Genomic DNA, 14,679 nt, shown 5'->3' with positions numbered 1-14,679 from the left:
GCAGGCAGGAGCCTGTCCACCTTTCCTTAAAACCCAAAGAAGCTGCTGGCTGCATTCTGTGCCCCAACCCAGCCCCACCATTCCCAGGACACCCCTGTGGGGCTGCTGTGGGATGCTCCCAGGTGCTGCCCAAGGGCCTGGCAGCCACTGAGGAGCAAGCAGCCCTAACCTGGACCCCACTCCTCCCAGTCCCTCTGCCCTCCCTGCCAGTTCAATCCCTCTTTGAGCTGGCGAAGCCCACATGCGCCACTGGAAGTTAATTGCATGACAAGCCACTGGAGTCCCTTGTGTATCTCAGGGCCAAAGTGTGATATTAGAAAGGAGGTGCTGGCGTTTTTTCACTCCCTGCCACCGCAATCACAAGAGAGAGATGAAAGAGGAAAGGGCGAAGTGAGCCAGCACCGTCCCTCCCTTCCCTGTTGGAACACCAGCCCTCCAACACACATCAGCCTATATTTAACCCACTGCAACCAATCATACCAAATCCCTTCCTAATCCTCCAACAATAACCCAGGACAATTTAAACCCTGGGATAGATCCTAAGCAGCTTTTTTCACCCACCATGTCCCCCTCCCGTGGCAGGATGATGGGCAGGCACAGGCATGGCAAGAGTGGGCAGTAAGGACGTAACACCCCCACGCCTTTGAGAATGGAGATGCTCTTGAAGAGGAGGAATCCCACTTGGATAACTCCAATCCCACCTGGTTTCATGGGAAGATGACACCTTTGAAGCTCTTAAGGAATCAACACCACTCAAGTCTGGGTGCAAACCACTCAGCACCCTGGTCACCAACTGTTCCCATCACTGCAGAGTCGTATTCTGGCTGGAAAAATTAAGGGTGGATGATAGTGTAAGGTTGCCATCCAGGTTGGCAATGTATGAAAAAATCCTGGGATTATGCAGGATGGAGGACAATGCTTTTTCACTCGAGGACAGGAGATGCCGCTATAACCAGAGCCAACACATGCAGCCGACCAGAAGCAACCAAAGGAAACGTCAGGGCTCGTCTTCTGCAGGGCTGGCTGGATGTGAAATCCTCGTTCCCGACGGTGGCAACCATCAGCAGCCGGCAGAGAAGGATCTCTGTGTGAGTTCACTGAATTACCACAGACTAAAAATATCGGGGCTGTGGGAAATGGCAGGACGCCTCCAAGGCATGCTCCGAAACGGTGGCTGCAGAAGTGAGGGGTAATGCAGACGGACAGGCAGACAGGCACAGAGCTTCACGGTGGGATGAGGAGCAGTGGAAAAGGGAGGGGAGAACAGAAACTGCTCTCATGGCACTGCCAGAAATTGGCAAGGGAGAATGATTTTGTGCTCTCTGCCTCAGGGATATTCAGTTTATCCCTCCTGGCATGGCCATCATAAGCCTCTCCTGATTTCCATCCAAAAAAACCCATACAAGCTCTCATCAGCTTTGCTGCTGCCCGTGGGGGTCTCTAGCAGTCCTGGGATTTTCAGGCAACTCTGCAGCTCTGGGGATTTTGGGTTGAGGAAAGTCACAACAGAAGAATAGACTGATGGGGACAGGGAGGTGGGGGAGCCCCATGAGTGGGGGGGTGCCGATGCTCCTCTGCAGTGCTGCATGTTCCAACCCCCAGCCCGGCTGTGCCTCAGGTTCCCCACTGAAGGTGCTGCATCCTGTAAAGTGATGGGGCTCTTGCAGACCTGGAACCAGCAGTGCTGGCGCTGGGAGCTCAGCAGAGACCTTCCGCAGGTCTCCTCAGAGCACCTTCCCCCAGCAGATCCTCCAGTTCCTGAGATGTGCAGAGCAGGGCTCTTGAACATTCCTGCTTCCTGTTTCCTTCTCCCAGATTTTGTAATGTGTGATGTCCTTCTCCCTTGGAGCACCATAAAAAACACGTAGGCTCCCAGCTGCCTCGATCCGGATGAGTTTTTCCATATGGAACAGATGCTGAAGCAGAGAGGGCAGAGGAGTGCAGAGGTCCCCATTCCAAGCTAGACGTCCCAGTCTTCCCCAGCATGATCCATGCACTCCTCTCTTCCCAATAGCTCAAGTGCTATTTCTCAATACGCTTTTTCCACAGGGAACAACTTCTGTGCTCACATCAGGGGCCACTGCAGCACTCAGTCCTGCACCAATCATTGTTTCAAAACCAGTTTCCCAGTAGGGAGAGGGGGAAGGCAAACTGGGCCCGTCCCTGTCCTCCCAAAGCACAGGGCAAGAAGGGAACCCCACTGAAAGCAGCTCACAGGAACACAGATTTCAGTTCAGCTTCCACTGAGGATAAAGGCAGTCACAGTGAGGAGCAGCCAGGGATAAAAGCCAACAGCTTTGTTCTCTGCATGGAATAGCGATGGGAGAGTGGGAGCAGATGTCCAAGAGGAGCGCATGGATACCTGGCTGAGATGACTGTCAACCAGCCTCCACCACTGCTGCTCTCTCACCTTTGTGCTTCCAGGCTCTTTCTGCTTCCAGACACAAGTACAAGGAGCTCACCCCGCACTTCCCAAGGCAGAAACCTCCAGCACCCCAGCAAGGCTGGAGGGAAGGCCGGGTTCCAGTGCTTGCCGTGGGCTGCTGAGCCACCTATTCATCCCTGTGTTCCTTGGCAGAGCCTCAACAGCAACGAAAACCCATCAAAGAACCTGGGAAAGCAAACCAAGCTGTGCGCAGATGAGACGAGCTCCAGTGGAAAAAAAAGACTGGATTGGCTTGGCAAGAGAGCCGAGAGGCTGATCTCCCGCCGAGTCGATTTTGAGAGCTCTGCTGGTGTTTTTTAATCCAGCAGGAGATTTCTGCTGCCTCCCAGGGTTTGAGCGTTTTTGTGACAGACCTGCGGGTTGCCAAGCAAAAATGAAGTCAACTCCGTTGAATTCCCGTGCCGGCTGGCACGGCCTTTCCCCGGCACCTCCGGAACAAGTCAGCTCTTGTCGAGAGGCAGAGAAATGGCAGCTCAGATTTTTGCCCGCTGTCTGAGCAAGGAGAGAACACAACGAGCGGGGCTGACGCAAGTATTGGCCCGTTACTCCCTTTGCCGGACGGATTACAGGCCACTCCCACACGGCTCCTCTGTCCTGACCACCCAGCTGGTGGCGGGAAAGCCCAGGACGTGCCAACAAATGGCACAGCAGGGACATGGGAAGGAAGGGACTGCCACAACTCCACCAGGACACTGGTGGAGAGGGAGGAGCTCTGTGACACTTACCGTCCTCCGTCTCCTGCCAGACAATGCCCTCCAGGTTCACGCTGGTCCCGGGCTCGCAGGGGCCCAGGCACTCGGGCTCGGTGGCCAGGGCCACGTCGCAGGTGTTCACTCCCACCGAGCGGGTGCGTACCATGATCTGCTCGCACGGCGACGAGATGTCGTTGTTGACCACAGGCACGAGGAGGTGCAAGGGCAACACCGCGGGCGTAGAGACCGGAGACTCCATCTGTGGGGAAGAAGAAACACGTGGTCACCGTCAGGAATACTGTCAGGAATATGGAAGGGAGAACAAGTATCAACAGGCATCTACATTCCTGGAGAACCACAAGCCCAGGGCTGCCACCTTCAGTTGACGTCCCACACCCTGTCAGAGGACAAGGATCTCACAGGGCTGTCCCACTCTGGTGTGCCCATACCCACGTAACCCTGGGGAGCCGGCGCTTTGGAGTCACAGAGATCACACCCAGAAATCCTGCAGGAGATATCTGCGCTCCTGTTTGAAAGAGCTTCTGCCAAGTTCCTTCCCCGACGGCTTCTGTAATCATCCCTGCTGGGGATGCCTCTTGGCTATGGCTCAGATGTTAATGCAGCCAATGACTTTGGACCTGATGGCTCATTAGAAGAGCTTCTGCTCAACTGGCAGGACAGGACAAACGAGTAGTGGTCTCCTTCCAGTACCAAATCTACCCTATGACCACCTGAAGACGCAGTCGCTTGGATCATATCCCTCTTCCCTGTGCAAGTGTCTGCTTTAGAGCCTGATCCAGCCATTGTGCTCTCCTTGCACATGGAAACCACATTCCATGACCAGAGCTGGGCTTGGAAAGCCAACAAGCCAACATGCCAAGTGAAAGCCCAGCCAAGCCACCCTGCCGCTGACAAGCCAAGATCCTTGGCTGCTCTGCCACGCAAGCAGATTACAGCAATGTCAGGAGCAGGATGGCTGATGGGCTGATTCTGCACTGGCCAAGGGAAGGGCTGGGGGGTAACTTCCTGTCCTTCAGGGTTCACCAGCCAAGCCAGGCACAGCCAGCCAGCCCCTTGCCATGGCTCATGAGGATCTGCAGCAGCTGTGGGCGAGCTGCTCTTTCTCAGCTCAGATCTTCTCTCTTCACCATCTGGATCTGGATCAGATGCTGGGCAACCTCAGAAGAGAAGCAGGCTGAGGAAACTCATCACATCATCAGCGAGCACTCACCTGGGCTATGGTTTCAAGCAGGGGAAGATCCCTCTAGAGCACCCAGTATACTACACCCAGAGAGTCCCCCTAAACCTCTGCTGAGGGGAGACCTGGAGAGCCCATGTTCATGGTCACCAAATGTGGGTACGACACCAGCCTATGACCACTTACATCCTTGCTGCTGACTCCCACCCTGGTCCTGACCAGCTGCCAAGTTCACCTGCTCCCCTCTCTTGCTCCCACACCTCTATCCTTTAATCTGACTCCAGCAGAACCTTGCACGTCCAACCTCACCCACCCCACACAACACAGCAAGTGGCTAGAGAATCCCACCTCCTCACCAACTCCTGACCCCACAGAGCCTCCCTGCATCCCCAGTGACACAAATCTCTAGGCATAGAGAGAACATCACATTTGCCAGTGGCTTCTGCCTGCTCCCACAGGGGTGGCTGTGGACAGGGGGTGCAAATGTGACCCTCGTGGAGAACTGCAAGACCTTCTGGCTCTGCCACTGCAAGTGGATTTGCTCTTCCAGCAGGAGAACACAAAGCATCTTCTGTCTGCAGCCCTCTCCTTGTCCTCCTGCATCCATCATCTCTCCAGATAGCTCGTCAGAGCACATCCACTCCACTGGGCATTCAAGATGGCCCATAGGTCTGAAGCAGCAGTAGCTGGACTACATGTTCCCCTCTGCCAGCAGCATAGCTTGTGTTCCACAGCTCTTTTCCCCACAGTTACCTCCAACCTCCCACCAGCAGGACCAACTCTCCCCCAGGAGCCCAACCTCACCTCCAAGACTGCCCAACTGCATCCCATGGGATTAGAGGAAGGTGGTTTTGGCATAAAACAACCCCAGGAGGCTGCCAGAGGAGCTGCCAAGAGGCTCCCACCCCCCAAAAAAATCACCCCCCCAAAACACAGCAACCTCATCTCACGCATCTCGCTGGATCCAGGACAAGATGCTCCAAGGAAGCGTGAGGCTCCTTTGAAGGGGCTCCTCAACGCCACATTTTGCAAACCACAAGCCAGTCTCCAGCAATGGGAGAGCCAGGGAGGCACCAGGCAGGATTGCCTGGCTCAGGTGGGCACCAGGAACAGCCCAGGGGGTGATGGGGGCCGCTTGCCCCCATTTCCCCCATCGCCCTGGGAGCGGCGGCTGCATGTGCACGTCAAAGACCTGTGGGTTCTGAAACCGTTCAGCTTCCTTCCACTCTGCAACAGAAACCACAGCGCAGCACAGAAGCGTTTAATTACAGTTCCAGCTCTGCTAATTATCGCCCGGTCACATTCGTAATCTGCATTATGCCATGGTGCATAATAAGCAGCTCGCTGAGATCTCTCTAATAAGCGAGGCGGCTTGATGGGATTTCATATCTCACCCTGCTCTGGAACAAATAGCCTCTTTCAGCAGCTGTGGGGAGACAAGGCGGCTCTCCTGCTCCCTCGCCCAAAGCTCCAGAGCAAAACAAGAAGGCCCAGGGTGGTTCTTCAGGGGTGAGAGCAGGAACAGAGGTTCCTCACTGGAACATATCCAAAAAAAGCCAAAAGCCAGGCTGGAGGACAAGACAGATGGATCAATTCCTGGATTCACCTCCCCCCCTGCATGTGTCCTGGTGGCACAGCATTTCATCCTCCTGCTTCCCCAAGCAAGGTCAGGAGATGCAGGATGGCTGGGGGAGCCCTGGGTACCATGGAGCAGCTCTGCCAGCCACTCTCCCCCTCGGTGGGCACCCAGTTCCCTCCACCTAGGGAAATGCTGACAAGGGGGGGGTGGGCAGCACTCAGCCCGCAGAGCAGTGGCTTTCACATTGCCTCCGGCTGTCAGGGATACACTAGTAGAGATCCCTGGCTCCCAAAGCCAGCCCTGCGCCTTCTGGCCATCCCCCTTAAGACTTCTAGGCCCTAAATCCCCTTTGCAGAAGGAAAATTTATTTCTCTTTCCAAGCTGGGTAGGCTCTAAGGTTAAATGCTGGCTACACACTCGCTGCTGGAGGGAGCTGGTGTGTCTCCAGCCACCCCTGTGCAGGAGTTATGTGGGGTGAAGCCTCCCGGTGCCGGCGCTGGCCGTCCGTGGCCACCCGCCGCTGCCTCCCCTAATGAAAGCCCTTTGTGTTTCTGGTGGAGGCTTTCCCATCACGAGGAACGTGCTTTCACCACCGCCGAGGACAGAAGTGGAACTGAGCCAAGCCTGGGCGGCGGCGGCCAGAACAGGCGCTGCTCGATGGGGGAAAAGCAAATCCAGGGAGAGTCCGAGGCAATACCGCCGGCACCACGTGATGCCAGGCTCTGGGGGGTAATTAAAACCTACCCCTTGTTATAGCCCGCGCTGGAAGGTGGGATGGGGTCCCACATGAAGGGAAGCACAGTGTGGGTGCTGGCGTAGGGAGATGCACACAAAGCAGCTCCTGCCATCTTAGAGCTGTGCCAGCAAGGGTTCGTTAGCATCAGTCATTAAAGGGGCACCACAGCACCAATTAGCTACTGGGAGAAAGAGGGCAAACCAAACATAAATACACCCCATAAATTTTGATGCTGTCCCCTGAACCACCTAGACCACTCATTCGTATTTATAAGAATTTTGGTTTGCCCCCAGTAATCAAAGTCTGGCAAGAAAAGTGCATTCTGGAGCAATAAGAGCCAAGAGTGACGCCGAAACCCCAGAGAAGAGCAACCAGCAGAGATGTTTGTGGTGCATCTACAAGGGCAGAGAGGATGTGAAGTGTAGGGCACCCCCAGAGCTGCACCCTGTCAGTCAGCCAGGACCTTGCAGGGCTCAGAGTGAGATCATCAATGCACCCGAGGTGGTTCTAGGCTCCAGTGAACCCCCACGTGAAGGAGCTACGCCGTGCATGGCCTGTTTCTCTCACCTAGAAGGTCCTTTCACTCCTGCAGACATAGAGACAACAAAAGCCAAGAGGGAGCCTTATTACTGGTCACAAATTCACAGCTGTGTGTGTGCCAGGAGACAAAACATGGACCAGAACTGCTCCATCAAGGTGCACTGCTGGAGGCTGCAGCCAGCATGTCCCATGTCACTGCATGGCTCAGCCCAACCTTTGAGACCTTTGATGTTGTCACTCCTGCCCTGCTCAGTCACCACATGGATCCTTATTCACAGTAGGAGCTGGGAACATGAGCTTCCAGCTCCATAGAGAGAGATAACCAGGGAGCAGACAGATCCAGATGACAAGAATCTTTGGTGGGCATCTCAAAACCTTCAAACCATAGCACTCACGGTGCCTCTTCCCCACTGCTGACCGTGGCAGGGATTTCAAAAAGTCTTTTCCAACCTGACCCCCAAAGCTGGGTATGCAGAGCATGAAGACAAATCCCTTTGTTGGCTCTGGTGCCCACCATGCCTACGATTCCATCTTGAATCCACTTGCAAGCAGAGCTCCCAGTCATGTCCCCCAGCAGCAACATCCCGACACACTGGAGGTACTCAAGGCAATTATATGGCATGGAAAAGGATCCAGAAGATCCCCTCCCCAAACAGCACAGGTGGCACCAAACTCTGACTGTTTGCTGGCTGAATTTCTCCAGTAAGAAAGCAGCCAATAAGAGCTTCCAACAAATCCACACATGCAGGGAAATAATGATGGCACAAGCAGCAGGTCCAAGGATGGAGCTGGAAGTGTGGTCTGGGGCACTGATCCCAATGCTGCTGCCTGTTGCTCTTCCCTCTTGCTATAGTAGGAGGTTGAGGTTGCTGACACCAAGATGTGAAAAAAGAAATCTGTTCTAGAAGACAGTTTCCCTTCCTTGGATAAACTCCAGCTCAAATAAGCGAAGCCAGTTATTTCTATGGACCACAGGAACACAGTCAGGGAAGACACTGGGTACCTTAGTTGGCAAATCCAAACCCACAGGACAACAAGGCAGCTGCTCCGAGAAAAAAGGATTGACATTTCCAACAGCCCCCCTAGCAAGAAGCAGTAAATGCCACAAGGAAGGAGCAATACTTCCATGTGCTCCCACATGCACACAGGGGAGAGGGCTCAGCATCACACTCCTTGAGTTTGCTCCACAGAAGACAGGAGAGCCTGCAACCTCCTGGCCAGAGCCATCACTGAAGAGCCGGGCAATTAGGACGGGAAGTAAGGATTTTTAAGGAGCAGAGGTCCCAATTTCCCAGCCCCAGGCTGGGTGGGAGATGGTGAACACGTTCCCAGACACTCCGGACTGGTTCTGCCACCCAAGACTTTCACCATCTCCCTGAAACCAAACCAGGAGAGGCCAATTCCCCACCACAGTTCTTGGCAACTTGTCCCTGGTGCTCCTCACCATCTGCTCCCACCCTCCAGACACCTGCTTGAGACTCTTGGCATCTCCCAGCCGCAGGGTTGCTGATGCCAAGGTGTAACAGGAAGGCTCTGCCTACAAAAGGTGCTTCCCTGTCCTCTCCCGGCCATGACAAGCACCCCAGCTCTGAGATGCAGGAGGAGGTTTGCCTCCACCCATGCAAACTCCTTTCCTCACTAGCAAGTCCCTGTAGAAGGGCCAGAGGAAATGGTGGCCAACTCAGACTCATCTGAGCACTTTGGGGAGGACCTGGCTGGGGAGGCCTGACCTGGCCTCACGTAGGCAGGCCAGAGGAACCAAAGCCTGGAGGAGGATTTCTGCGCAAAGCTCATGGCCCCAACGCCAACACTGTGTGTATTCCCCTGGGCCTGAGGCCTGATTAAAGGACCCACTCTTTTTATCTTATCCAATACACTAAATTGGCCTGGAGTCTTTTTCTCCACAGTCTCTTTAGGATACAGTTTGGCACCGCTGAAAACAGACGTGGCCATAGTTAATGGGAATATCGGGGTGCGACATCCTACCCCATAATGCCGGAGGTACAACTCCCACCACGGCACCAGTGAGGGACTGATCCCAACAGCCAGGTGATACAAACAGCCGGATGCCTATCAACCCCAGCCACGTTGCTGGAGAAATGCAAATACAACCCAGCACGACCTCCAACGAGCCGCTTTCTCTCTGCAGCAGAGAGGGGAATAAAATCCCTGCTTGAACACAGCCGGGCTTATCTGAGCACTTGCAGCGTTTCAAGATCAAGAGGAGGCAGACACCGCAGAGGCACAGTCTTGCATATTACTGCGGCTTCACTAAAGCCAGGAATAGTATCCAAGGCAGACGTGCTGGCACCAAGTCACCTGCTCCAACCAGTTACAAGACTATCAGATCTGCTGTCGGAAGGGAAAAAAAAAGGTGTCTCCGGTAGGAGGGAGGTAGCGAAGAGCAGCGATGAAAGGGGACAGGTGATGTGAGCGAGAGACATGGGAAAAAAATCCAAGCTGGGACCTCTGGGCATTGGTCCCACCACTTGACTGAAAACATGTTGTTGAGTCTCTGTTCACCTATCACCAACCACTGAAATCCCATGTAGAGGCGGCAATGGGCACTCCTCCTCTCTTGAATTAAAACGCAAAGCAGCTTGTTTGGTGGGGAAAAGGGGAGAGATCCCGTGTGGAAAAGCACTGGAGATGCCTCTGTGTCACAGAGATAGCTGGAAACATGAAGCCCACAAGTGTCCTTCACACTGACCAACTCAGTATTTGGCCTATTCTTCAGCATCAGTGCTGCCATGGTCACCAGAGTCATCTTTACCTCTGGCCGTGTTGTCCAAGCAGGAAAGCTCTGATGACAGCAAGCAGCTTCCCACTGGGAACCCAGATCCCACACATATTAAGCCCCACAACCTGCACCCACCCTCCTGTCAACATGGCCAACACTGCTGATGTGTGCTTGGCTTCTCACATCCTGCATCCTCCAACATCTCCTGTCAACACCAGCCGTGTGTCCTTAAAGCCAGGATGCTACGTGGAAGAACCACCACGGGGCAGAGTCTTGCTTTTGCTTATTCTCTTTCCTCCAAAATAACCAGGCAACTGTACCCAAGGATCCGAGCAGTGCTCAGCAGCCACCGTTAACACCTGCACTCACTGACCAGCACATCAGGGCAGGCAAAGGAGAACATAAAAGGTTTCACAAGCGCCTCACTGTGTCAACCTCCTGGAAGGAGGATATAAATCTATGAGACCTTTCACGAATCACTTGCTGTGATGCAGCTCCAGCCACTGTTAAAAGCTGGCTGATAACCACCAGATCCATAAACCTGGCCAAAGGACACAGAGGTTGAAATCAGCCAAGCTAGAAACATCCCTAAAACCCAAATCTGCAAGGCAGGCAAGGGAAATCACATCAGAAAGCAGCATTTTCATGCCAAGTGGGTTTAACCCACCTACAGGATCTGTGTTTGTGCTATAGAGCACCCTGAGCACCAATCACAGGTTCATCCAGGAACAACCCACCACCAACTAGGGATGAAGAACATATTGCAGAGCTTGGCATCTCCATTTAGGCAGATCAACAGGTCAATCTGAAAGAGGCTGAAAACAGGCTCCTGGAGACAGCGAGAACACAAAAGTTACCAACAAACCTTGGCCAGGATTAGCAATCAAGGACCACAAGCCAAGGCTGACACTTGGTAGGTCAGGGCTGAGCGCGAGAAGCTGGCACAGCAGCTCAGCTCTCCGTTAGGGAATGGCACGGCTCCACCTGCCTGCTTCAATCTTTCCTGAAGTTTCTTCACCCAATTTTTCCTCTACCTCAGTCTTGCAAGTCTAAACCTCCAACACTCGGAGGTGGTTGCGGCTGTTGGGCCTCCAGCAATTCGCACCAGGGCACAGCCACGCACACACGCCCCCCTGCATGCAAACTCAGAGCATTAATAATTCAATCATTTAATTAATGCTTATCCAAGCACAAAGTCCTTACCTTTGGAAAGCTGCAGTACACGGAGTCAACCAGAGGGGAGACAGCTTGGGATTTACAAACCATTTCAGCATAAAACTAGATTCTAGTAAACGTGGAAGGGAGGAGACGGATTCAAGGCTTGAAGCAAAAATGAGCCTGGTTCAGACCTGTCTCGTCTAGGACAGGTTCCTCTGCTTGCTGGGTGCACGGTCCAGGGACCACCTTTCCACCTCAGTATCCAGTGCCCACTCCCAGGTGAGAAGGGACAAAGCCACTGCAACCACTCTGCCACTGTGGACCCATGGTGGACAACACAACCATGTGCATTGATGGGGGTTTATTACACCACTAAGAAACCAACTTTTACACTGGTAAAGCACAAGAGATGATGTGGAAAAAGGCCCTGGTGTTTGCAGAGCAGAGCCAAGAAAGAAAAGATGGGATGTGGGATGAAAGGTGAGATTGGCTTTCGGGTGTTTTCATCAACCAAGCTGAGTGTGGCATGGGGTCAGCTGTACCTTCCACAGCAGCCAAAGCTACGGTGTTGGGTTGTGCTTCCCAACATCCAAGGGCTGCAAACGGGTCCAAAAGCAAGTGTCACTCACACTCAGGGTCACTGCATAAGAAAAGTGGGGGGATATGGACTTACAGAGGTACATAAATCAGTCAAGCACTTCCCCAAGGTGGTCCTTCCAATGACCCAGAGGGGATCACTTCCAAGATGCCATCTTAACATCAAAGAATGGTTTTGGTTGGAAGGGACCTTAAAGCTCATCTTGTTCCAACGCCCCTGCCATGGGCAGGGACACCTTCCATTGGACCATTCATGACAAATAAGGGCACAAGAGACAAACTGAAGGAAGTTCAGAGAAGAGGGACAAAAATAACGAGGCTGAAGGGATTGGTCTGGAAGAGGAGATTAGAAGAGCTAAATATGGAAAGGTTGGTTCAGTGACAGCTATGTGGGGACACAGCCGTAATCTACAAACACATGAGGGATGAAAACATCAAAGGAGAGAGAGGAATTACGCAGGATGATGCAGAGGAACAAGGCGGAAACGGGATGAATCAAGCATAGGAACATTTAAGACAGACGTTGGCCAGAGCTTCCTGGCAAGGAGATTGTTCCTAAGAACACCACTATTTTCCAAGTGGGAAAATCCTTCATCCTTCCACTGCTCTGCTCCTTCCCCCTTTCTTTCCTACATCTCTCCAGCAATACCATAAGGCACCCACATCACTCCCCATGGCACCCCCTCAGTACACCTCAGATCTGCCCCATGCCGGGCTCCAAACTGCCAACAAGCCACATCCATGGTTTTCCCAAGACACAGCAGTGGTCCTCCTCCTTTCAGAGAGACAACATCCATCACTTTTGGACTTGCCCAAGCTCAGACGAGGCACTGGCAAATCTCAGCCTGACCATGATAACGAGCATCTCTGATGAGAGAGCAGTTTCAGCTCTATGGTCTACCTCCATGGCCAGACTAGGAGGTCCATGGCCAAGCAGATAAGGAAAAAATCCTTCTCTCATCCCATTGGTCTCCCAACAAATGGTAGCAGCGAGCTAGAGGATTTTCTAAGCAGTTTTCCAGCACAAGAAACTCTAGGGTCCATGGCTACACACAGCATTTGGTCCTGAGGGTCTTGTGGACTCTTCTCTCCAAGGTATGAGAAGTCTAGCTCCATGCTTGTGCCTACAAAATTTGTCTGGGGAAGGGTAAAGAGGGAATGAGGCAACGCTTGGTCCCTGCAAAGCAAGGTGCACCTCCTGAGGCACCCACGCAGCTCCTGGAGGAGGTCCAGCACTGAGGAAGCACCACCCTGAGGGCACCAGGGGATGGCAGCTGTGACACTTGCCTTGGTGGCACCATGAGAAGTGTCACGTCCAGACCGTGTGGTGCACTCGGCTATGGATCAGGGGAAAAGAGGCAAATCCATTCCTTGGATGCTTCATTCAGAGACCTGCTGTCATACCACGTACACCACCTACACTGGAGCATTTTTACACACAGGTTGTAGCCAAGGATTGGTGGCTTCTGGAGAGGCTCAATTTCAGGGCGAGACACACATATTTCGGATGCAACAAGCAGCAAAGTCTAGGAGGAGTTTCAGATCTATTTATCCCTCAGGCAAAAGGAGACATCTTCCTTCCATCTATTTAATATTAAAGACCTGCTCTGGTATGATGTGCACGTCCCAGCCCCCGCAGGCTGCACGTTTAGGAAGCTGCCCGCTTGGCTCTCATCTCCCTGTCTTTGTAGGTTTTGCTCCAGTTGCCAGGAGAGATCCTGGTGCTTTCCAGACACAAAGCCAGCTCTGTTCCATGGCCCGATGGGGAGGTTACAGGAGGAGAGTGAGCAAGGAATGAGCCCAATCACATGACACATGAGGATGTGGGCGAGGAAGAGGGTGTCACTGCGTGTCCCATTCAGGTGGCGCTGGAGAAGCAGTGGTCAAGTAAGTGCCTCTGTCTCCCAGAACACAAGACAGAAACCTCACACTAACATGGGCATGACAAATGTCTTCGCTTTTTGTGCTGCATCCCATGACTGCGTCTCCCTCCACTCCTCAAATCCCAGTTTTCCAGCAAATTCTTTCTAACGTGCTATTTTTAAAGCAGCATAACCCAGTGTTCCTATTATGGCTGATACATGCTGGGCTCACCCCAATCCCTCAAGCAAAGATTTGCACCCCTGTCCATGTGCTCCCACCAGGAACACACAGGAATCGGTGCCTGCTGGATGCAGCAATTTCAACAGAAAGCTTTTCAAGCCGATTCACAAGGTTCTATTAATTATTGAAATCAAGCTGCTGCCTCTCTAAGCCCCGAGCAGAACGGTGCCCGGGCACCCCAAAGCGGCACAGCACACGCTCCTATCACCAGGATGAGCTGCAAGAGGAGGAGGAATGAGCTTTGCATGTGAACCCACAGGCTCCCATCCCCTACCATCACTCTGGGTTTTAGTTCCACCCTCGCAGATGAAAAGCACATCCCCTTTCTTTGGCTCAAATGCCTCTCAGTGCCTCTGCTCTGATCACACAGTCACAGACTGCTTTGGGTTGGAAGGGACCTTAAAGCCCATCTTGATCCAACCCCCCACTGCGGGCAGGGACATTTGCCAGGAGGAGGCAGAGGTGATCCCATGCTGCCCGTGGGAGTCGGTGCCTGGCTGCTGGACACGGCTGGGGTGTGAAGGTCTCACCTGGTGGGTCTGTGCTGCCGACCGGCAGCCGCCGGCTGGGGAGGATCGATGGCTCCTCGTGGGGAAGCTGAGCAGCCACGGAGAAGAGGAGCCAAGCCAGACCATAACTCACCACCTGCAGCCACCAACCAGCCAGGGAGCGGTGGAGCCACATCAGGGCTTTCAGCCCATCTCAGGGAGCAGAGCTCTGTGATTCACATCCCAGGACTGTGCTGACTGCAGCCATGCTCCTCCTCGAGAGCACTCCATGTAAAAATAGAAAAATAGCTTCAAGTGGCTGTTTCATCAGCTCCTCCGGACCATAGCGAAGGGAAGAGCTTGGATCTGAAATCCAAATCAGCCCCCACCAAACGGGGATGC

The 14,679-nt window shown here is 53.4% G+C and overlaps 1 protein-coding gene across 8 annotated transcripts in view; it reads right to left on the bottom strand.

Moving 5' to 3' along the window:
• The window catches only part of ZNF609 (zinc finger protein 609), a 96,173-nt gene that overhangs the window by 43,474 nt on the left and 38,020 nt on the right, over positions 1-14,679 (bottom strand). For all 8 annotated transcript variants that reach the window (XR_010433733.1, XM_064668651.1, XM_064668654.1 and 5 more), the window contains exon 3: positions 3,172-3,397. Coding sequence is in view for 7 of the 8 variants with exons in the window: in XM_064668651.1 (XP_064524721.1) it covers positions 3,172-3,397 (226 nt within the window). In the remaining variant the exon portion in view is untranslated. The remainder of the gene's footprint in view (positions 1-3,171; positions 3,398-14,679) is intronic.

Source organism: Pseudopipra pipra, chromosome 12, assembly GCF_036250125.1.
Source record: "Pseudopipra pipra isolate bDixPip1 chromosome 12, bDixPip1.hap1, whole genome shotgun sequence".
NCBI classification, from domain to species: domain Eukaryota; kingdom Metazoa; phylum Chordata; class Aves; order Passeriformes; family Pipridae; genus Pseudopipra; species Pseudopipra pipra.
This window is presented reverse-complemented; position numbering and strand designations above follow the sequence as displayed.